General features: G+C 41.2%; 1 protein-coding gene across 39 annotated transcripts in view; it reads left to right on the top strand.

Annotated features, from left to right (window-relative positions):
- Positions 1-14754, top strand: part of SLMAP (sarcolemma associated protein) — an 86928-nt gene extending 72174 nt beyond the window's left edge. For 24 of the 39 annotated variants that reach the window (XM_051811610.1, XM_051811596.1, XM_051811590.1 and 21 more), the window contains 4 exons: positions 380-497; positions 2002-2173; positions 3593-3727; positions 8352-14754. In XM_051811610.1, coding sequence (XP_051667570.1) covers positions 380-497; positions 2002-2173; positions 3593-3727; positions 8352-8441 — 515 coding nt within the window. In that variant the 3' untranslated portion in view covers positions 8442-14754. The other 15 variants (XM_051811621.1, XM_051811624.1, XM_051811620.1 and 12 more) reach the window with 2 other exon arrangements.
- Positions 14755-23935: the final 9181 nt, after the last annotated feature.

Below are 23935 nucleotides of genomic sequence, written 5' to 3'. Positions count from 1 at the left end.
TGTTACAAAAGCTGTTTTGCATGCTTCATTAAATAGTTATTGTCTAAATTAGCTCATGTACTTTGATATCAGGACCAACTATAATTCCACTTTGAAAAGATGGAAGACTTCTACAGTTGAGGGACTCATACTGCTGCAGATTTCCAAGAGGATTTGTGTAACTTCTGTAATTTAAGCCCATAAAGGGAGAGCTTCAGACTTTTTAATTCTGGCAAAGCTTTGCTCAAGACAATTAACTGTATTTTATGGCTTAATGAAACTGTTGATACCATCTCATTTTTAACATAAAAAATGTTAAATTTAAAATTTATTAGCTTGTGCTACTCAATGCAGTCAAGAAATAATTTTATTCAATTGAATTAAGTTTTATTTATTGCAGGTGAACTTGAAAAGCTGAAGGCAGAGTGGCTTGCTCTGGAAGCTGAATGTGTTAAGCTAAGGAAGGAAAATACTTTGCTTACATCTGAACTTCAGCGACAAGAGAAGGAGCTCTCTAGGTAAGGGCACCATGGGTTTGTCTAGGAGGTGCCATAGTAGCTGAAGAGTTTTGTTGGTGTTCTTTCCTCACAAGAGAGGTACTACATGTCTGAGGGTGTTTCAATAAATGCATTGAGATTTTATTTATATCAGAGTATTGGGCTGAACACTTCCATGTCAGTTGTTATCCCAAGTTATGTTTTTCTGTTTTACAAATGCTTTTGTCATCTTTTATCATCAGAAGGTAACCCAACTTTGCTGCTTTTAATAAGGGCTTGGAAGCATGCATTGTGGAAGAATTTAGACTTAACAGTTATCCTTCCACTTACAAGATAATAAACTACATGGATTTCCTAACCTCAAATTTTCTTAGTGTTCAGGGTGGAAAATGATTCTCAAACAGTTGGGTGTCTCGTGATAGCCTGTCACAGTATAAATAGTAATGGTGGGCAGAAACCATGTTCTAGATCACCTTTTCCTTAAGAGAAAAATATAAATCTTTTTTTATCACAGGTGGCATCATATCCTTTGGGAGGGGTTTTAGAGTGCAGGAGAATTTGTATTGTGCTGTATTTCTTTTGCTGTTTGAGAACATGACATTGCACAAGGCCATCTAAATCTTCTGCTTGGAAACAACTTCCCCTCTTATCCCTTCATCTGCCTTTTTTGGTTTTTTTTTTTTTCAGTTTTAGATACTGGAATATAATTCACAGACTAAATATGGGACAACAACTTTGTTTTATTGTGGATCTGAATTTTACCATCATGCTTAGATATATGTGTGGTCTCTTTTCCCTTGTGGCTTCCTCAGTGTTGTAAGATCTAATTGAAAATTGAAAATGTCTCACAGTAAACATTCAAGAAGTAATGTATTATTTTTCAGTACTCAAACCTTTCTTTTTTGGTTCATTATGCCCTCATTTCTGTTTTTTGCATACACAAGGGCAGATGAGAAATGACAGGATTTGCATAATGGAAATATGCAGGATCTCTTCCTTATTTTTTTTCTTGCACAGGCATGAATTAACACTACTTGGCTATTACACTGATGTTTAATGGCCTAATTTTGAGCTCTCTGATTATTACCCAATTGCACTAAACAGTTGAACATACTAGCTATTAGCTTATGCAAGGGGAGTAAGCAGAAGCACATGTGCAAACAAGTGAAATGCTTTGAACAACCTTGAACAGACTTCTTATTACAAATTTGTCTCAAAATACTTTGGAGTATATAATAGCAAATACTTTGAGTAATGAAATGTAGAATAAGAAAATAAAAATTAGTTATAACTTATTTAAATTATAAATTATGGTTAGTTATACACACTAAACTGTGGACATATATTTTAAAGCAAGATCGTGGCCAGCCTTTTGTGTCAGTACTGTGTACAAAGAGACAAAGATCTGTACTTCTGTTACTGCTCTACGCTGATATTTACACATCAAAAATAATGTGTGAAGCTTTTGAGGATGAAAAGTGCTTGTTTGAGATGCATAAGGAATCAATATGATTTTGTTTTGCAGCTCTCAGAAACAGAGTTTAGCACTGACCAGCGATATAAGTGTTCTTGAAATGTCTCGAAAGGAACTTGAAAATCAGATGGGATCTTTGAGAGAAAAGCATCAACGGGATGCAGCTAGTCTGAAAACTCAGCTCAGTGAAGCTGAGAGTCAAGCAAAAGACGTTCAGAAAGAGGTAACACAAAATACTGTTTCCATTTTGAGGGAATGTAATGCCCAATGACTGACTTTTCAGCTAAAAGAAAAGCAAAGGTTTTCTAGTACTGAAAAAGATTTCTAGTAATGAAATTTTTTCATAATTTTATTGCAAGCACTTAATGGTAGCTACGAAAATAGAAACTGGCAGTTAGATTTAAAAAGGAAGGTAAAATTACTTCTGTGTTCATTGGGACCTTCCTAAGCTTTACTTTGATGCATTACCCTAAGTGAATTCACTTTTAAGCTGTTCAGATGGGTAAATTCTTGTTCAGAGTCTTCTGAACATCATGGTCCAGAGTTATATTAGCTGTTATGAGTCAAAATTGATTCTTTTTGAGTCAGTCTGATCTTTCTAGTTATATAAGTGGAACTGTACATTCTTTACAAAGATCTCCTTTCATCTTCCTGGATCACTGTCCTGCTGAAGATGACTTGCAAGTGCATAAGGGTCAGCATTTTGAGCATGTATTTCATCTGCCTGGCATCTAAGGATTGTCTGGAAGAAGGACATATTTTCCAACACTTGCTTCCTCTTAGAAGCATTTTGAGTGTTTCTCCAATCACTGCTCTTAGTTTCTTTTACAGTACTTTTCTTTGATAATTCATCCGTGTCACATTCCTTACAATTTTCAGAATTTCAAAAACCCAATCCTGTTAGTGTGTGTTTTTGTAATCAGATGTATTTGTAAAGATACCTAATCTTCTAAATTTGTGGTAAATACCAGTACTGAAAGTCATTGATTCTGTCCCTGTCAGGAGGACTACTAGAAAGTTTGTGATCTCTAGAACAAATGGAACGTGGGTTTGAAAAAGGAAAGTCTGTCCATCCTGTAGGAACATGTGTCACATTCACCCAGTGCTGTTTGTAGTTGACCCACACTGAGGATTATGGCACGACAGTACAAGGCATAATAATTTTTAATGCCTGCCTTATGTTTGAGTTTGCATTGTGGGAAGAGGTTTTGATTTACTTCATACAGAATGCTGATTTTTGCACCTATTTACTGGGTGTAGGGATTTCAGCTGCAGCCTAGATGTAAGACAACTATTCAGACGTGAAGGACTCCTTGTTCCCCTGTTTTTTGTTTTATCTTCCTGGTTTTTACAGTCCTTTCCAGTATGATAATGAATAATTGGTATAAGACACGAATTAAGGCCTTGCATGTATTTTGTATTTCCTTGGTTTTAGTAATCCTAGCCCTTCAAGTCAGGCAAAAATCTTCATTTAGGAAAAAAAAGGAAATCTAAACTCTACACTGCTTCTGTGAAAAAAGAGTGTATTGATCCAAGGCAAGTTATTCCAGGCAGATGACAGAAAAGGAAGCTGTGCACTGAGCAAATGTCAGCATGTGTTGGGTGTCCAGGGGTCCACAGACTGTTCTCTCTTTGTCTTTAGTATGAAAGAACACAGACTGTGCTCTCAGAGCTGAAGGCAAAGTATGAGGTGGCTGAGCAGGAGAAGCAGTCACTCACAGAAGAGCTCAAACAGTGTAAAGAGAACCTGAAGCTGCTACAAGAAAAAGGAAACAACGTAAGTCTGTACAAAATGTGTGGGGAAGTCAGATCATGGCACTGACAATCCTGTTGGTTGAAGGAATATGGAAGAGTCAAATAGAAAAGGATGGACTTTAAAAAAAAAAGGCTGTGTACTCTATTTTATATATATATGCAAAATTCCATTCTGGTCCTAACTGTGCAAATTTGCAGGTCATTACACTGTTACAGTTACACATGAAAGTTCAATTTACAGTCCTGTGACAGGTTTAGGTATGTCCTTAGATAGCTGCTCTCTTGAAAACATATGACTTAAATGCTAGTAAACCAGAACTAAGGAAAACTCTTTGACTTCAAAAAATGATACAGGGGTAAAAGCTTAGAAACCTGTATCCAAATGAATTAAGCAACCTTTTTCAAGATGCTTTTTGTTTTCTTAGTGTTTATTACGATGGGTGTTCCCTCCTTACTCTTGCTCATTCTTCTTAATTGGTTATTCCTGATGGGCTCATGCTTTAAACAGTACAGTAGAACTGTCCTTTCTATTCACTAATGAAAATACTGTTTTCTATTGCAATTAATTTGAGAGGTTGTGTCATTAGAACTGAGTTTACAGCTAGAGACAACTTTTTTTTTATACTGAGATTCTGAAATCCTCCAAACATTAGGGGTGTGGCAGACACTTTATAAGGGGGGTCATGGCTTTATCTTTATACTACCCTGGGAGGGCTGGTTTCTTGTCTTCCTTTGCTGCCTCTGTGGTCACTGTGGGGTGAACAACTCCTATAGTGGACAGTACAAAACAGGAGAATAATGAATGCTCTGTAATAGCCTTTTAGAAAACTGGTTTTCTCACTACAAAGAAATTTTACAGTACCCTATCTCTAAAATCAGCTGACTCCTAGATGCCCAAAAGTTTGTATGAATACCCTTGCCATAATCAATTCCTCAATATAAACCTCTAACATCACAGAGCTGTCAAAGATGTAAAGAATTCAAAGCCCTTCTTGCTTCTTTCAGCCATATTTTCAGAAATGTGATTTTATAATGTTATAATTCTCTTGGAACCTGATTCTTGCTCAGAACTCTTCTGCAGTGCTCAGATAATACTGAGTTACTTAAGTAGGCAGAAGTCAAAAACAGCCAGCAAAAAACCCCACCCCATACACACTGAATAAATAACAGTGAATGTGAGATTTTCTGCTCTGTTAAAAACATTAACCTCAGAATTAAAATGATCAGTGGAAAAGAGTGATAGTAGAGGGAAGACATACTGTGAAGGGAGTTGTTGCACCTGATGACAGTGGAAACGCTTGTAAAGTAAAGGAAATTTTAGGAAGAATTAGAGGTAAGTAAATGAAATCAGGAATCACAGCAGTTGCCAAAATCTGCTTCCAGAGGAGGAATTAGTTATGACAGTTGAAACCTGGAGGTCAGGGTATGATGAAGAGCATCCAGCCATATAAGGGCTTGCAGGACAAACTCACTGTTGAGCAAACATTGTTCCCCGTCAGTAATGTAAAACATGTCCATCTTGGGGATTATTTCAAACACTGTGGATACTGGGCTGAGTTCCAAGGTCAAATTTTTGAAGTACCATTGTCCCCTTTTGCTGGAATCATTATCTGCTACTTCATTTCCAAGGAACAGAAAGTGGATTCCCGCTGTGGGATTTGTTCCTTTTTGCAGCCCATCTGTGTCTGAGTTTGCATATCTTCATATTCTAATACAAGATGCACATTTTTGTTGAAGCACCTAGTGAAGTGCTCCTTGACAATAAGATTTGTTATATATTGATAAGTTTTTGAGGGGAAGAATTTAATCATTTGGAGACAATTCCATTGGATGCAGTGGATATCTATCACCGGTTTCATTTGCCAAGATGCCACAGCCACGAATGTGTGTAACTTACCAAAAAAATAAATCCATAGACTTGTTCAGTGAACTAACAAATGTTAGAAGAGACAAGGCTTCTGTACTCCATTTGGGATATCATTTAAATTTAAAGTTTTTATACTTCAGTTTTACTTTTAAAAAACTTGCAGTGTTGTGTTCTTGACACGCTTAGCAGTGTGGTGTACTACTCGTGCTTGCATGCTTCTGGTCACTGGTTATTTCCTGATGCGCTTCATACGACAGATTTAATGATGTTAATGGTTTGAGAACATCAGCTGCTCTGGTTGATTTAAACTTCTGGCACTTTTGTGAACACTGCTGTGATTATTTCTGCCAACATGCTTTCTGTGGGAAGGTGGCACTGTGATTTGTGGCACCAGTGACACAAAAATAATCCTGCATGAAAATTACTTCAATAGTTACACATAATTTTTCTGTTAAATATTTGCCTTGATTGAAAAAAAAAGTGATTGAATGGCAGAGACTAGAATGCCTTCTAATATTCCTGTATTTTGAACCATATTGGAGGTTCTATGATTAAGTGACTTCTGCAAATTCATAACAGGATGAGATTTGATTTATGAATCACAATGTTTTAGAAAATTCAATCATGAACTTATTATTTGTTTATTTATTTGACTGGACAAAAATCAAGGTAGCTTCAGCACAAAAAAAAAAGTTTTAAAAATATTTGGCATGGTTTGAACTTACCCCTGTGTGTCTTTGTGTGTGCACAAATATGTAGGCTAGGATACAGAGAAAGCAGATGTCTTCCAAGGACAGGTTAAAAAAAGTTTAGGTCCATTTTTGCTTTCAATTTATCGTATCATGGATAGAGGCTGTCCATCCAGAACGTGCAGTAGTTTACAGCTAAATGAACATAGCTGAGAAAACGTGTGGCTGGTTCTAAGGAGGCCATAAGCTGAAGGAACCCTGCAGGCTGGTCAGCTGGAGTTTGGCCCAGCTGCAGCATTTGATCCATTTTCAGAAATTGCATTTGGTCACAAGGCTGCTGACCTGGCAGAGATGCTGAGCTTTGTGGTATCTCTGATGGAAATGTGCTTCTCTGCTTTATAGTAACTGAGTGCTGATTGTACAGTCATGTTACAATCTCACGGAAATGTCTGAACGACTGGGTTTGCCTGTGGACATAGTTAATTGACTCACTAATGGAGGAAAAAGATTGTTTTTCCTGGAGGCTGGTGATGGAAAATGGGAAAGGCTAACTAGCAAGGAATGAAGAAATACCTGAAAAATTCAAAATCTGGTGTGAGTCTATCTACCTCAAGAAATCCAGTTGGGATTTCCTCTCACTTAGAAAAACTAAAACCAACTATAAATAAGATACAGGCAAATCAGTTTAAGATTTGTATTGTTTTCAAGTGCTAAATTCCAAGTTGTGACAAGAGGTTTCTTGGAACATTTTCTGCTTACTTCCCTTTATTTTTAAACATCCCTGTTCATTTGAGTAGAATGGTGTACTAACTTTGTATACCAGATTAGATAATGCTGTAATGTGTTAGATGTCTTTAATACATTTCAATTAAAACAAAACTTACTGACTTATTTCCCCCCCCCCCTCTAAATCATCTTTACCTGATTGATTTTATAGCACAAAGTGATTTTTAATATCCCTTCCCTTCTTTAGCCTTCCATATTACAACCCGTCCCAGCCGTATTCATCGGCCTAATCCTGGCTTTCCTGTATTGGTGTTACGGCCCATTGTGGTAGCGAAAGGTACAAGCACTACTGTTCAGTCAATGTATGTTTGTCCCTCTCACCTGTTTGTGCCATTTCTGTATGAAATTCTGCATGGTTCAAATGCTCACAGGTATTTCTTTACCTGAAGCAAACCCTTCATTTAATATGCCATTCTGTTGATACCGATGAGCTGAGCGATCAACTAATCATTTAACATCTATGTGATTTCTTTAATTCTAACAATTAATTTCATCCTAACTGATTCTGAATGTGCCTCTTCTAACTCGGTCTCAGTTTGTCTTTAGCAAATGGGCTGCCTTTTGCACAATGCTGTGATGCTAGGGCTTGTAAGAAAACTTAATTGCTTGATTAACTATGGAAAATGAAGAGTTTGCCTCTAATAATAAAAATCAACAAGCTTTGGTTCCTATCTACGGACTAAGAAATTCCACTCTGGCTCTAAACACTTTAATTTCTCTCATTATTGCTGATGGAAAGATGGAAAAAAAGATGAGAAATAGGTGGTTGGTTTGTATTCTGAACTCTCAGCTTGCATTTTCTCTAATGTCTCTCAGTGTGTCCTCCTCTTGAAATGCCATTGTTGTCATGCAATGTTGTGACAGTCCGTTTAAAAATGATGTTGTTAGGATCTGCTCCAAACTAACGTCACAGATCTGGATTTGAACATGGCAAAGTTAAAGATGCAGTACTGAATAAACCTGTGTCTAGTGATGACTTGGCACAAACCATGTTTCAAACACCTCAAGCCCTCGCATGTTTAAGAGCAGATTTCTGAGGTGCCTCCACTAACGAACCTGGGAATTCGGAGCTGCCAAACGTTCTCCTGCTGATCCTCAGTCCTGAAGAGCTGTGGAGTTCCCTGTGCTAGAGAACACGGTTTGCTGTGATGCTCCAAGTCAGGACTAGCCTGCAGCAGGGCTCGTGGGTAACATTGTAGTGATGCCTATCGACAGGTACTCAAGCCTTTCAGGAACCACGAGGTAAACTGATCAGTATGAACTAGAACAGATATGATATTGATTTCTTTTTTCTCTCCACACAGAGACAATGGCCTTGGATGCCTGTGATGGCAGCTTTGGTTGCTGTAACAGCCGTGGTGCTGTACCCAGGCCTAACCAGAGCTTCTCCATGAGAACTGTTGTTGAATCCATACACCGTCCTCCCTTTAGAAGCTGGCAACATTCATATACTGAGGGAAAACAGATTAATTCTCTTCCTTTTTACCTCTTAATACAGCACAGCTCTGCGTGAGAACAGCAGTAGGGTCATTTGCTTTAAACTGTATAAAATGTATCTGTCTATAAAGAGGGAATAAAATTGTGATTCATCATACTGTGAGCAATATTTTTGCTTACAACTTCATGCAAGTTTTAAATTAGTATGTTGGGGTTCTGAATACTATAATGGTGGCCTAAAGTAGGCTTCTTGGTACCAAATTATTTATAATGGCTAGGGTTGTGGACACTGACGTTAGAATCTGATTGCCTGAAATAAGAGGAAAATACATTTCTGATTTGGACATCCAAGCCAAGTAACTTTGCAGATACTTGGGAAACAGATGCAGTGTGCTCAGTGCCTTTCAGTATGATCTATTTTTTTTTTTGAGCTAGTATATCATTTACTTGCTGTTAGTCACTGAGCTGTTGGGAACAAGACTTTAAGAAAACTTCTCTTACCACGCCTTTCGAAGGAAGCCTATTTTTCTTTGATAAGGATTGCTTTATTAATGGGTTTGGGGAATAAACACAATTCATGTCCAGCCTTAAAGAGATAGAGATACTGATGGTGAAGACCAGCCTAAAGTATTTAGTGTGCGCGAGTGCGAGTGTAGCATGTGTGTGTTCCTGAGTGAACTGAGGTGTTTCTGGGAGCAAGTACTTGGTCATTTGATGGACATAGTGCAGTGATTCAACCTACGTTAACTTTAGTTTGAATGTAATTTATTAAATTTCATATATTTAAAGAGATACGTTCTTTAAAAGTATGAATACCTTCTCACATATCACATGTATCAGTTTATTTTTTCAGTCATTTGATACTCTCTGACTTGAGCTGGAGAAGCTCTTTAGATAAGCTTTTGTTGACGTAACTTTATTAAGAGAACTGCTACAGTATGTCTGTGATTAGCTGAAAACATCTAAGATACATAAAATACTACGAAATTGGAATCATATGTCTGCTGAAGTATTGTCAGGTGAAGATGATTTTAATTTGGTAGTAAAATTTTGTGCATCCTCATCACATGGCTGTAAGTATGATGCAGTGGTCCCCATTACAAAGTTGATTTTCCTTATCTAAGTACTATAACTATTGCTATTTGCTGACTTTTGGTGGGAATCACTGTAGTTAGTGCTGAATTAAATGTAGACTGTAGTTGTCTTGTTCAGCTCAACAGTTCTGTCAAAAAAGTTTATTAAAGACTTAAATAATATGCTAAAGAATGGTAAAGTAAAAGGAAACTTCAAAATAGGGAGGTAATCTCAGCAATTCAATTGGCTTTTAAGGATGTTATGGCAATCGACAGCTAGTTTAAATAATTAAATAGAAATTTAGCATATAATTTACTTTGTGAGGTTTTAAGGGTCATTGTCCTTTAATTAAAGGTTCTATCTTAAGTTACATGGGATTTGCTAATGGGAGGATTATTAGTTGGAAAAAATAGTCCACAAGTGACTTGTAGAAAATAAATATTGTCATTTAGTTCATTCATTTCATCCTTTTCAGTTGCAGGAAGCCACCCAACCACAGAACACTCGTATGCCAGTGGTACTTAGTACCTCTTGTATATAGGTTATTGCAAATATTGTTCTGAAATGCTTAACTTCAGAATTACATTTTTTAAAGTAAATAATTGTTTTAAATCTATTTTGTAAAGATATAAAAATACAATAGAATTTCTGGAGTACAGATTAAACTATTTGCACTAACACACGTGATGTGCATGATTTAATAAAATAACTTTACTCTCCCTATGCATGTTTGAGTTGAATGTCATTTGAAAACAAGAGATTCATGCTAAGTTTCTGTTGCACTAGATACTGCCACAGTTATAGGCACAATGTCTGCAGCATGTCCAGTAGAAGCAAAAGACTTTTTTTTTTTACTTTGTATTTCACATTTGCACTGGTTTTAAGTTTTTGTCTGGCTGATCCCTCTCCTGTTTGTGATTTTCAGAAAGAAATGGGGTAGGAGAGAGCCGTGGAAGGCTTAGGAGCATATTTCCATGGGGGAGGAAAAAGGTGGTCAGAGCTGAAGGGTGGCTGTGCCTGTGGCAGGGTGGTGAGATGGGAGGAGCAGTGGCTGCAGGTCCTGGGCAATAGAGGAAAAAAGCCCTACTGGGGGAAGGGACCTGATGCTGCCTCCTCGCTTATTCACCATCTCAAACTCTCTGTTTGTCCCTCTTTCAGCTACTGTTTCTTTTTCAGTGGATTCTCTTCTCTGCTCCCTGCATGTAGACATGGTGTGAGGAGGTGGAGTGGAGCCTGGTGGAGCAGGGGTCCCTCCTGCCTGGCAGCAGGGAAGGTGCCAAGTTCCCTGGGAACAGCTGGGAGGGACCTGAACTGCAGCAATGCTGCCTGGGACACAAGTTTGTTCGTGTATTGAAGACTAATGTTGAGTTTTCAGAAATCTTTAGAGCATCAGAGAGCTGCAGCTTGAGACCCAGCGTGGTTGTATTAAGGCAGAAATATTTCTAATCTCATTCTGTGCATGTGTGCATATTTATATACACATAGTACACATTGCATGGGGGTTTATGCTTACAAGTATACCTGTGGTTCCCTAATACAGTGCCTTTCCCAGGAGTTCTTGACAATTGCATGTTCAAAACGATGAGGAATGAGCTAAAATGCACAGTTCACTCTTATGTTGTGAAAATCCCTGGAGAAGGGTTGGGTAACTGGGAAGCTGCTCTTCTTCAGTGCTTTGATACTAAAACAGCAAGTGGAGTTATTTTGCAAGCACTCCTTGCACAATTCTTTCTGGTTTTTCGTTGCTTTTTTTTAAATGGTCAATATGTGTGTTCTTTTACATTCAAATTTAGGTTCTTTCTTCTGTGAGGCTTGATTAGCTAAGCCCTGGAGTTACTGTAATGAGCAGCTTTTCACAGGTGTAAGATGCTCTACTTGTAAAACAAGTGCTCTGAGCTTGCACTGAAGTTTGAGGTTTTAAAAAGGCTCCTCATACTAGAAAAGTTAGAGAGTTGTTTTATCAGTTGCTAGTTCAATTTGGAAGATTTACTGTAATAGAATATCTGAACACTTCTTCAGGTTTGTCCTGGTGTCCTGACTGAGGCACCTTTTTTAAATTCTAAAAGAATTCTACCTACACAGGGACTACAATAGCAGGCCTTTTATTTAAAAATATATAGTATGTAAAAAAAATATAGTGTGGTTTTTCCTGTTCCTTGTAGCTGAATTAAACGCATTCTTCCAGAGTCTTAGCCTCATCCTTCTTGCAGAATCTCTGGATTTTTTGGTGCTAAATGGAGAATTGGGAGCCTGCACAGTATATTGCCAAGTGTTCTCATAAAACAGCGAGACTTAGTATCAAATGACTGATGGTTGAAGCAAAGGTAATCACCTGTGCATGTATTTTTGGAGTATATTCCTAAGTTATTTTTCTAAAGTATATTACCTGTTCCAGAATTTCAGTGTGCTTTACATAAGATTTTGAATGTCTCCTGCCTTAATCCATAGGGTTCTACCACTTGCAAGAATAATTTCTTCAGCTTGAATCTTCTCCATGACAAAACCACTGCCGAATTCATTCCACCAGCAGCATCTGAGTGCTTTAGCACACCAGGTCACCACAACGGCTTTTGGGAAGCCACTGTCTTTTGCACTGGCTCTGCAACTGGGGCTGGCTGGGTTTCACCTCCCCTCAGGCTGTTCATCCACCATTAGTGTTTCATTAGCAACTGTCTCAAGACTTTGAGTCTCCATTTTTAATAGCAGTGGATCATATAAAAGAATTACAAGCCATATTCTTTCCTTCTCTCTTGCGTATGCCTCTGTTTGAAGGGTGATTGCTTCCAGCAAACAGCTGCATCGAGTTCCCCAGATCCAGCTGATTTCCTTATCCCAGTCCCTCTTTGCACATGCTTATGGACACAGAATTCTTCTTTCTCCTCTGGTGGGGAATTGGGCTGCAGTATGGGGTTTTTTGGCCTTCCTGGGATTTTAGTTTGTATCCATTTACTGAAAGTGAGCAGAGGTTTGCCCACAGAGCCAAGTTCTTCTGCTTGGAAGAGAGGGTTGCACCCACTACTGTTTTAAAAACTGGTTGCTACCAGTGTCTGACTAAAGGCTCCCAGCAGGAGGAGGTGAATCAGCCATTGAAACCCAGGTGTTGGTGTTAAGGGCCATTAGAGGTTCAAGTTCCCATTTGGAAAGGTAAGGGAACCCATCACTTTTCTGGATGTTGCAATCATAAAACTTCACTGCTTTCAACATCAGCAACAGAGTGTCAAGAAGTTAAGCATATGTTAGAAAAAAAGAATTCTTGCTTTAAGGACTTAAGAAAAAGGATCACTCTCCTCTGTAGGTAAGTTATGTGAGCAACTACTGTCCCCTCAAAAAACCCCAAAACAAAACCCAACCTTGTGTTTGGGTTCATCTTGCTTTGTATCCCCAAAATTGGACTTCAGTATATCTCTGAGGATATTCTTTGGAGGATATTCTACTGCAAATGTCATCCTGATCTAAGGATTTGACATGCCATGATCATACCTTCCAATCTTACTTTATATGAATGGATTGCATTTCTTAATTTTTATTTCTTCATCCCTCTAGTTTTTGTTGTCAGCTTTTTAAACAATATGTAATTTTCTGAATGTTCTTTTTTTGAAGACTAGATACCAGAACAGAACTTGTCCTTACAGTAATTACCTTACTGACATCATATAAATAGACAATAAGCTTTATATCCTGTTCTGATATTCCCTGTTGAGTGTATACCAGAGCTTATTTTGGGATTTACAGACTTCTAGCATCTGGATTTTCATCTTGTGAATCAAATCAGTGTATTTCTTGCAATATTGTTTGGTAAAAATCACTGTAGGCAGCATTCCAAGGCAGCAACGTGTTCCCATGATTGTTCAGCACTTGAGAGGGTTTTTTTTTTTCCCCTTCAGGTTTTTACAGGGATGATTACTGAAGCTCTTCTAGACTATTGATCATACACTGTTGAACAGTAGTGAGCCAAAACCAGGTCCCTGAAGCACAGTAGGGAAAACTTTCATAGAATAATTCCTTCACTTAGTTTTTGCAATCTGTCAACTGTTCAGTAATCTGCATTATTAGTTACAGTGATAGTAGTGTAGTGATCACTTTTATTGGAATGTCATGATTTACAGAAGCCTTACTTTAACAACACCAATAAACTCATTTTTTTTAGTAAACTTAGAAAAGTGGAATTTTATTTTTAAAATGCTTCGACAGGCCCGAATTATTCTACATTCTTGAATTTTGTGCTGACTGCTTCCCATGGATTGCTCTGATTTGCTTAGATCTTAGGGTGGAGCAAAGCCAGCCCTTTTCCCAAGATCGGATATTTTACTCTCTCCCCTCAGCCCCGTTGTGTTGTTTGCCCATTGGTGCCCCTTCCCTCTGCAAGGCAGCACAAATCCGAAATCATTCCCTAATTTGTCGGTGTGCCCGGCCTGGCTCAGCATCATTCCCAGTGCTGGCTGTTGGCAGCTGTGACACTCAGGGATGTGCATGTGCGGACGTGGCTGTTCTGGGATTGCGCTTGCATGCGGCAGAACGGATCGTGAGCGCCGGCGTTTGGCAGCCGTGGGAGCGGGGATGGGACTGAGATTCTGGGTGAAATAATTCTCAGCTGTCAGAGGGAGGTGTTGGTAGGGAGGTGGAATTCTTGTGCTGTGTCAGGTGACACATTGAAAATGCAAATGTGCTTCCAAGCATGTCATCTCTTCATCGTGTCTGATGAACAAATCCAAAGCCTGGGTTAAACTAAAAGTAACTTTTCATTACCTGATCGTATTAGTTCAGTAACTTCAGACTAAAGGTTGAAGAGGTCAATTCATTCTGTTCTATTGGAATAAACTTAACCAAAACTTGCCCATATTTGTTTCAGTACCTTCTGTTGGGAAATGATGGTTTGGGTTTTTTTTGGAAACACCACACACACACTATGAGTGGTAAGGTACTGCCTTCAGTATGAAATGGATTTACTATTTTAATCTTTTCATGCTAGATCATTTATGAAGTTTATATTCTATTTATATTTCTTGTAAGGAGTTCTTGCTCTGGAAAATAATTTTATTGAGTATGTCATCAGTTTTGATGTGACAAAACTACTTCTTGTCTTGAATAATACAGTGGCTCTTACTTTAAAAATGTTCCAAATATGCAATATGTCTTTTTGGGATGAATAAATGGTAAAAAATATGATAATAAATTTACAACACAACAGAAAGCTGATGTGTATTGTACATAGTCTTTCATTCAGCCTAACTCCAAATTTCAGCACTCCACAACTTCTGAACTCTGCTTTATTGCGGTAGAAGACAAGTTACTAATTAATGAACCAATTAAAACTTATTTTAAAATTGGAATCTATTTATCTGCTTTTTTTGTACGAATGGGATTTGCAGCCACATGACCTTCCCCGCTCTGTGGTAAAGCCGGGCTGCGACAGGTCTGGGTGTGAACCCAGGAAGAGGAGGGCTGGATCAGGGGGCAGGAGTTCAACCTTGGTTTGTGCAAGAGTTAAGTGGGGTTTAGTGACCAGACACCCTCAGGGTATCATTCACGGATCATCCTTTAAGAAAACCAACAATCCTATGGTCTTTTATCTGTACTGTAAACCAGATGGAATTCTGGGGCTCTGTGTCAGTGCTGACTCAGAAGGACATTTACTGAGTCACTTACATAGTTTTCAGCGAGTTTGAGGAAGGGAAGTCTCCTCCCTGTTTGCTCTGTGGTTTGGATCCACCTCAGGGTGCAGTTTAAGTGCACATGGTTGCACTCCAGACTGTGGTAAGTCCTGCTGTAAGACCCTACATAACTTGTCTCTGCTATTTCCCTGTTTAAAAGTTTAAGTCGGAGTTAACATGAAAACATTCTCCCAGATGCAGTAGATGTTTGGGAGTTTTGAAGGGGGGGGGAAAACAGCCTAAAAAATGTTAAATACGTGTGCTGCTCTTCACGGGGTGCTGTTGGTAACACCTTACATGTGTCAGTAACTTTGTCTTGACTTCTGGTCTTCCAAATAGCAGTGCAGAGCGCTCTTCCTTAGACACTGAGTGAGTTTATATCTGAGTAGCCTAAAGGTGAAAAAGGGTGATAAGGTTTGTGCCTTCGTAAAGGTTCAGTATGAGGATTACAGGCTCATTAGGTGTGATACTCCTAATGAGTGGTGTTTTTGTTGTATGTGTAGCAGCCACAACTGAGTGGCAGCTTTTCTGTTGCAGAACCTGGCTGTAATCCAGCTGTAGCTGGGCATTGTGAGACACATTTATTGCGCTTTTTTTTCCACTTCGTAATTATTGCAGTGGCACGTAACTGAAGATGTAGCCTGCAGCAACTTCAGTCATTTTTAATTGCACTTACACCCTTGGGCTAGCCAGGTGTTGGTGTGTCTGTGCTACATGTTGCAGCAATACTATGCCCTTCCCCTGCAGACTTCTCTGAACTGTAATTCTTCCTTAGTTTTCAGTCCTTTGAGATTTAAAGGACTCTCACCATTTTTTTAATCAGTAAATTTAAGGTTGCTGCCATGGTGCACCTGCAGGGTAGTACCATGTTTATATATTCCCTAATTGTGTCCCAGCCAATAATAAATTATTAACAGTCTCCCTTATTATTACTTCACATGAAGACCGCTTTTGCAGCGAGTGAGGGTGTTCCTTAGCACATCCACACCCCTGTTCAGGAGGAGACTTAGTAGATAAACAGCAAAAAAATCTTTAATGTGTTACATGGTGTTTCTCATTTCAAATCTAGAGAGAGTGGTAAAAAATTATTTGCCCCAAGCTAATGTTTCTCCTGGTAATTAAAAAACAAATACTGGAATAATGCCATCAGAATGAGCACTTCTGGGATGTTTCTTTGGTGAGAACTGAATTGCTTTATCAGATGTGTAGGATGTTGCATCTGCTTGGAATGTGGGTCTGCAGGATGTCCCTGCTACTGAATGTCTGTCCTTAGATGGGCAGGGAAATGTATCAGGGAAGCCTTTGATGTAAAGCTTATCAAGATGGAAGATGAGACCTCTGCACTGGCAGAGATCATTCTCAGCTCAGGTACCTCAGTTCTGCTCCTGTGCACGTGGACTCATGTAACAGTGGTGTGTTCATTCGGTTCATTTAATGTGAATTGTTTCCAGTTCCCATAAAATACATTTCACTGGAGATTATTAAAACATGGTAAGTTTTTTTTATTCTAAAATAAAGAGCAGTAATTGGGTATTCAGTAATATCCTGCAGCTGTGTGGGTTTACATTTTAATTTCTTGGACTGTAAGTAGGGCCTCGCTGAGATTCTGCTGGCTCAGATACTTCATCAGGAAACTGCTGATTTTGAGCACATATTGGAGTCCTTTGGTCCTTCTGGTTGTGAAGATAGTCTGAAAATACAGAGTTGTAACTGTGTGATATGAAGATTGCTTCCTGCAGCCTCTGAAGAGCAAGCTGGGGAAGCAGTCTGTTAATAGGTGTCTGTGATCCAGGTGTGAGCAGACATCTCCAATTGAGGAGAAAGAGGATGATGACTCAGGGCAGAGTCACATCCTGTTAATGCTGGTTAGGGACACCACCACCTCACTCTTCCTGCTTCTGATGAATGGGAGCTGAAAAGCCATAAAAAAAAAAATCCTTGAAATGTGAGAAAGGGAAAGCCAGTCCTTCAGAAGTCTGTGGCTGTCCAAATGTAGGTGTAGCTTACCTGTTCAAAAGCAGCTCAAGCTCAGCACTGCAGGTGCTGGAGTCAAGTGGACCTCTTTCCTCTGCTGGTGGCTGTTGCTGCCCCGTTGCTGAGAGGCCGCTGGCTGCAGACCCAGGCACACTCATACAATGGCCTTGCTTCCCTCCAGCTGAGGCTCCTGTGGTTTTCTCTGCAGTCACAGGCTGAGATATTTGCTGTGATGCGGATTCTGGTGCGTTTGGAGAAGTGGGTTCTGGGGTTGATTTCATTAAATGTGGTTACACCTGCTCCAGTGTCTGGAGTGGGAGAGCTGAGCCCGGCAGTTGGCAGTACCCATGAGGGGGGCTGTGAACACCTGTCAGGGAAAAGCAGCCTCTGGCTCTTGCATCTCAGTGTACTGTGGCCTGCCTTCTTTGCTCTCAGCTGGAGTCCAGCATTTATGCTAATGGTGGGGTTAGATTGGATATTGGGAAGAAATTCTTCACTGTGAAGGCACTGGCACAGTTTGCCCAGGGAAGCTGTGGCTGCCCCATCCCTGGAAGTGTTTGAGGCCAGCCTGGATGGGGGCTTTGAGCAACCTGGTCTAATGGAAGGTGTCCCTGCCCATGGCAGGAGGGTTGAAATGAGATGATCTTTAAGGTCCCATCCAACCCAAACTGTTCAATGATTCTGTGATCAAGTGTATTTATGCAACGTCTGTTTTACCAGCCCACATTCAGTGAGTGAAGCTGTGTTCCTGTGGCTTCTGGAGTCAGGTGAACACTATAGCAGAAACAAGCGAGTGCAGCAGAGCTTTGCATGAAACTCCACTTATCTCTACATTCTGTTATAGCAGGATGAAGCTCTGTGCTTCTGAATACAGTTTTAATGGCATAGAGGTTCAGATAAAGCCATTTCAAGCTTTTAAAGTCCAGTGTGTTAGAAGGATAAAGTTGGAGTTGAGATGTGGCATGTGCTGTGTGCACAGATCTCTGCTGAGGCATCTTAGTTTGCAAAAGAGTGTTCAAAAACCTTCCCCAAATATACTAGCTGCCTCCCAATAACTTTTAAATTGGCATTTAAGCCAGAAAGGGTTTTTTCTTTTGTTTCTGTGCTGCATTGCTTAATGCATGCAAAAGTTACTCTTTTAAGCAAGGAGCTTTTACTAACAGCTTGAGATGTCAAATCACAAATTTCAAATAACATTTCAAAACATATTTTGTGATGCAAAATACTTCTCCTGCAGCCTTCAGGAGGAAGTCCTTGCTGGTAGTTGCTGCTTCTGTTTTTCCTCAAATATGTTTTTGCTGAAGTAAATTACTTGTCATCTTCAGTACATAAAAGCCCTTGTAGCTGCACTGGCTCTGAGTGTGTTGCTCCAGCAGCCCCGTGCTGCATGTTTGTTTGGTTTGGTTTCATGGACAATAAGCTGGTGGCCTGGGAAGCATGACCTGGCCTGTGTCACTGCGAGGGGTGGCAGGAGCCTGCAGGAGGAAGTTCCAGGTGTCTTGAGAGGAAGGAAATGAGGGGAAAACAGCATGTTTTGGGGAAAGTTCCCACACAATGCAAAGGAGAAGAACAGGGGGGGGGGGGCATCAGAAAGGGAAGGGCAAAGTAGGTTTGGGAAGGATGGGGGCGTTCCTGGGTTTTACCTCAGAGGAGAAAAGTACTTTTCCTGCCTTGAGGGATCATCCCCATCCTCTGTTCCTGTCTGCTGCCTGCCTCCCTGAGCCAGCGTGGTGGTGGAGAGTCCCCAGCTCCTGAGCTGCCCTGCCTGACCTGGAGTGCAGCGAGATGGAAGGTGCTGTTTAATGTTTAACACATTGTGCAAGGGAAGGGCCTCAGAGACAGTATCTGCCTTCCTTCCCTATGCCTGAACCTCATGGGAAGCCTGCTCCATTCTTATCCCCTTCCTGGCATTGACCTGTGGGTCTGCTGTGACCAGAGGCTTCCTCTCACCTTTGTGGGGCCAGCATTTTCCACTGCCACATGAGAGCCAGGTCCATGGACTTCCCTATCCCTGAGTGCAGAAGATTTCTCCTGCTTTTCACAAAGGGGAGGTGACTTGGAGCTGTGCTTGCAGCCTTGGGCAGGTGAACAGTAAAGTAGCTGCCAGTCACGTCCAGAGGGTTTTAACTGGAGACACCCTTCTAGTCACTGAGGTCTCCAGGAAGCAAAGTCTTTGGTCTTGGCAGTCATGGCTGCAGGAAACGTTGTGGGATGAGGTTTGGTGGAGATCACCTTGCTGCAGAATGCAGCTGCTGTGAAGGCACAGTGCCCCTGCAGGGTGGGCACAGCCCGTGCTGAGAGCAGCCCTGCTGGTCCCGGGGCCGGGACTTGTTGTAGGGCACAGTGGAGGGTGGAGCTGTCCCTGACTGCACCAGAAGGTAAGATCTGGGGACCTTTTCTGCTGTAGCAGGAATGACGTTGGTGCCAGCACATCCTCCGTGGTCTGAGTATTGCCTTGGCTAAACTGTGTCTTACGAGTGAGATGCCTTTGGTGCATCTGTCGCCTCATTCATTGCCTCATCCGTGGAGCTTGGCTTAGGCCATCCCTCTGGCTACAAGAGACAAAGATCCTTTTAAAACTTAAAAGAATCTTTGTTCTAGTTTTGTTTTGTCTAATTCTCACTTGTATATAATAATGTACATAATATATATGGAAAAAATTATCTTCACTTAAATGTTTTGTTCTCTAAACACATGCCAGTGGAAAATGCTTCATCAATACTTCCTACAGTCCCGCAGATCCAGACAATGCAGTTCACAGTACTGTTTTAATCTACATTTACTGTTAAATAAATCGTTAATTTTACCAGAAGCAGATGTCAACTTTCTAGACTCAAAGCAAAAAAACCCACAAACCAACAAAGCCCCCCCAAAACAAAAGGGAAAAAACCTTTGGACTCAGTGTGTGGCCTAAAAGCAGCCATCCCTACTCCTGTGCTGCTAATTGGGCCCTGCCTGTCAGCCTTGGGGTTTCAGACACTGCTGAGAAGGAACCCTGCCCGTTACAGAGCATTGCAGTACTTGTTACACGATGTCTCTCTGTGGGAAGAAACATTCAGTTCACACCCTTTAAGTCCAAACTACAAGGTAAAAATAATCCCTTTCTATTCTCTCCTAAACAGAACTGCTCCTGGAAAGCAGAAACAAACCCTAGTAATTGCTCTCTGTCCCTGGAGTCCTTAACAGAGCATCTGCAGACATGACAGGAACAAGACCTGCTCCGGGATCCCTGCAGTTTTCCGCCATGGCAGAGCTCAGTTCATGCGTTACTGTTTCGGTGCTGTGTGTGTGCTCAGTGCTGTGGCTTTACAAAGAAGATGACTTTATTTTCCTGCTGCAAGGAGGTTGAAATCTTAACATCCTGAACATGTGGAAGGAGAGTTTTCTCTGACTGTCCAAAATCTCATAAAATGTAAGCTGGGGGGAGAGGGGAGGCCACATGCATGCTCGGTGTTCAAGAAAAAGCTATTTGTGCTCAGTGTAATGGCAGTATTTTTCAGTTGCAGCTCTCCTGTGCAGGAGTTTAATCTCCCTAATACGGACAGAGTGAGAGCAATGAGAGCTGTATCACTTTTAATTTAGCAAGTCTTCCGAGAACAAAAGAAATCTGTGTCAAGTATGTGTTTGGGGTCAGTTTTGCACCTTTTTTTGTCTATGTTTCTATTTATACCCTGGCCAGTTCTTACACTCCCCAGCCTAGTAAGAAAGTTAATGTGGTTACTAAACTTTTAGAGGAAGGGGACTGGTTTCCCAGATTTGAGCTGAGCACCATTGCCTTTATTTATATAAACAGTGACATCATCTTTTATGGCAGAACGGGAACCTTAAACAGTTATGGGAGAGCAAATTTTAGGAAGTGTCCCTATGAGACATTTGTGTTTCATCTTCAAGTGTGTATTTAAGAAAGACGCTATATCCTGAGTCACGTCAGCTCTGTGATCTTTGCTCCATTTCAAACCGTAATTTATTAGCAAAAATTATTCACTTTTTTTTTTTTTTCTTTTTCTTTTGAACTGTGTGAAAATTGGTGCTTGCAGCCTGCTGGGGAGTGCGAGGAGCAGCACAGGCAGCTCTTTTGTCCTCTTGCAGCTTCCTCCAGAAATCTGCTTTTGCACTCCTCCAAAAGCCTTTTGTAAATGATGCCTGACCCGTGTGGTGACGGTAAAGGTTTCTGGGATTCAGTGTTAGTCACCCAGAGTGGGGATGTTCAGGGCACTGATGAACTGCCAGTAAACCGCCTTGGTTTCCTACCAGAGGAGTTTGCTGATGTCTGTTAGAAAGTATCCCCCCAGTCAGGTTCAGTCTCTTCTCCATCACACAGCACGGAGGGATTGTGCAGCCTTTCTGGCCAGAGCTGAGAAAGCAAAATGCTACACTTGCAGTATGGCTGAGTTGCTGCCAAGGGTGAACATCTGCTCCACAGCTTGTCATTCAGCCTTAAAGACATCCTGTGAGCAGCCAAGAGCACTGGCCTGGCTGGGTTCTTGCATCTCTTTGGTACCCGAATGGGAAATCACTCGCTCCAAAGGGGAAAGCCACAAACTGGCAGGCCCCACCTCTGTGCCAGCTGCACCTTGGCAGCAACACACTGACCTGCCTGCTGGAGAGAGAAAACCCTCTTTTCTCCTCACCTGGATTTTGTGTGCCATATTTACTGAAAAAAAGTTGCTCCTGCTGTGAATTGCCATGAGGAAAGTAGATGTACACTTCCCATTTCATAGCACCTGCCTTGGTGCAGGGACGTCTCTGTGCCTCTCCTCGCTGCCAGGAAGCAACTTCGTCTGTGCTGTCAGGCAGGAACAGAGACTGAAAGTTGTTTGGGTTGGTTTGTTTGTTTAAAAAAAAAGGGACAAGTATTTAGCAAGCATTAGTGGTTGTTTTCAGTGAGTTTGTTTCAAACCTGACCTCGTGCCATGGGAAAGGCTGGTGTTACAGCACTGCTGGACAACGGGGGGTGCCATGTCCCAGTGTCCTCCAGCCTGTCTACCTTCTGTCCTCTCTGAATTGCTTCCTCTGTAAATGAAGACAAATGTTGCATTATTCCAGGGGCAGAACAACATTTCCCAAACTTTCCTTGTGAAGTGGCTGTTGCCACTTCTCCTTGGCTTTAAGCCAGGGCTGGCTCAGCAAACTTTTGGGTCAGATTCCTGATTTCTCTCATCTAGTTGTTGCTTTTTCCCATTGCTGTTCACAGCCCTGCCAGGCTATCAACCAGAGTGGGGGAGCACTCCTGGACCAGCCCATCAGCCCAGGGTCTGGCCCTGTGAAGGGCTCCAGGGCTGCCAAGGTGGTTTGGAGGAGGTCACCAGCTTGCTTTTTATACTCCTGCCAGGTTTCACTTGCTCTAATGCCTGAGTTTCACACTAAAACCTGAGAAGGACCCCATCTGAAGGTGTTCTGTCTTTGCAGCTCCCTGATGGCACTTCATGCTTTGTTTGGAGCTTATCGAGTGTCTTCACCCTCATCTCAAAACAGCAGCTTTATAAAAGCAGATGAGCCCAGCTGATGTGAGAGTGGAAGTGAGATGGTTTGGGGCATCTCACAAACATACACCAGCTCCTCACTGGGTCCAGGGTTACAGCTGTGCCCCAAACAGATCCTCAGTGTGCCCCTCCATTGGTCTGGGTCTGCCCAGGGCTAAGGGCTGCTGTCCTGGCTGACAAAGAAGCATTTTTTACTACTCCCGCTTCCAGGAAGGTGAGGAGATTTAGAGAGGCTGGTCCTTTTTTGAGAAGATTTGGGTGCCACCTTCATGTGATGATTCTCAGGAGTACCCTTGAGATACCATTTATCTAGAGGATTTGCTGTGCCTGGTAACTTCAGGGATGTGTGTTTCCTCCTGGTCTTACTGAGATCCTGGTGAACCATCTGGAAATTTCATCCTGTGATTACTCCAGAATCTGGAAGACCTTTTGTAGCTACTAATCCCAGAAACAGATTTTTCCTTCATCCTGTCTGTCAACACAGCCTTTAACTTATTTTTATGGGCTTCAGCACATGTTTGAAGCATCACTGCCTTAGGATACAGTCTGTTTTTTTCCAGACTATTTCAGTGCTCCTTATATCTATGTATAGCACTTTCTGAAGAAGGGCTGTTTAGTAGGATCTTCAGTGTCCTTTAAAGCTTGACACATCTCCAATTGCACACCTAGAACAGGAATCAGCGTGACTTCAACATGCCACGAGCGTGAGATCCTAGGAAATTAAGCTTTGCCATGCAATCTATTTTGCTGCAGTAGAATTAAATAATGTTTTCATTACTAAGATGTGCTCAAGATTGCTTTAAAAAGTACTGATCCGGTTAAAGCGAGGGGGGTAAAGCAAAAAGAATAATCTAAGCTAACTGGCGCCATGCTAGACACTTGATTTTTTTCCCTTTTTTTGGTGTCTTGCCCACTAGCACTTGTTTACCCACCAAAATAACTTGTCTATGAAGTTTACTTTATGCATCTTAACTGCTTTATGGAGGCAGCAGCATCTGGCAGGTAGGAATGGATCCTGTGTGCAGGGAAAGCTGGTTGATAGAGTGCCCTCAACATCAGGGGAGTTTAGGAGGGTCTGTGTTGTGATCTTGCCTTTTACCATGGCCCTGTGTTCCTGCAAGAACATAAAGCCCCAGGCAGAGGTTCAGAGAAACTCGCTGGAGGAGGTGTGCAGGACATCTCCCCAAGGCAGGAGCGTGCCAGTGTGATGGAGAAGGCAGGAAGATGTCTTTTTGTGTGCAGCCCACAGCAGTGGGCTCACTGCAAGTC

This window comes from Manacus candei, unplaced genomic scaffold (assembly GCF_025592945.1).
Source record: "Manacus candei isolate 608988 ecotype Guabito, Panama unplaced genomic scaffold, ASM2559294v1 h1tg000082l, whole genome shotgun sequence".
In the NCBI taxonomy this organism is placed as follows: Eukaryota; Metazoa; Chordata; class Aves; order Passeriformes; family Pipridae; genus Manacus; species Manacus candei.
This window is presented reverse-complemented; position numbering and strand designations above follow the sequence as displayed.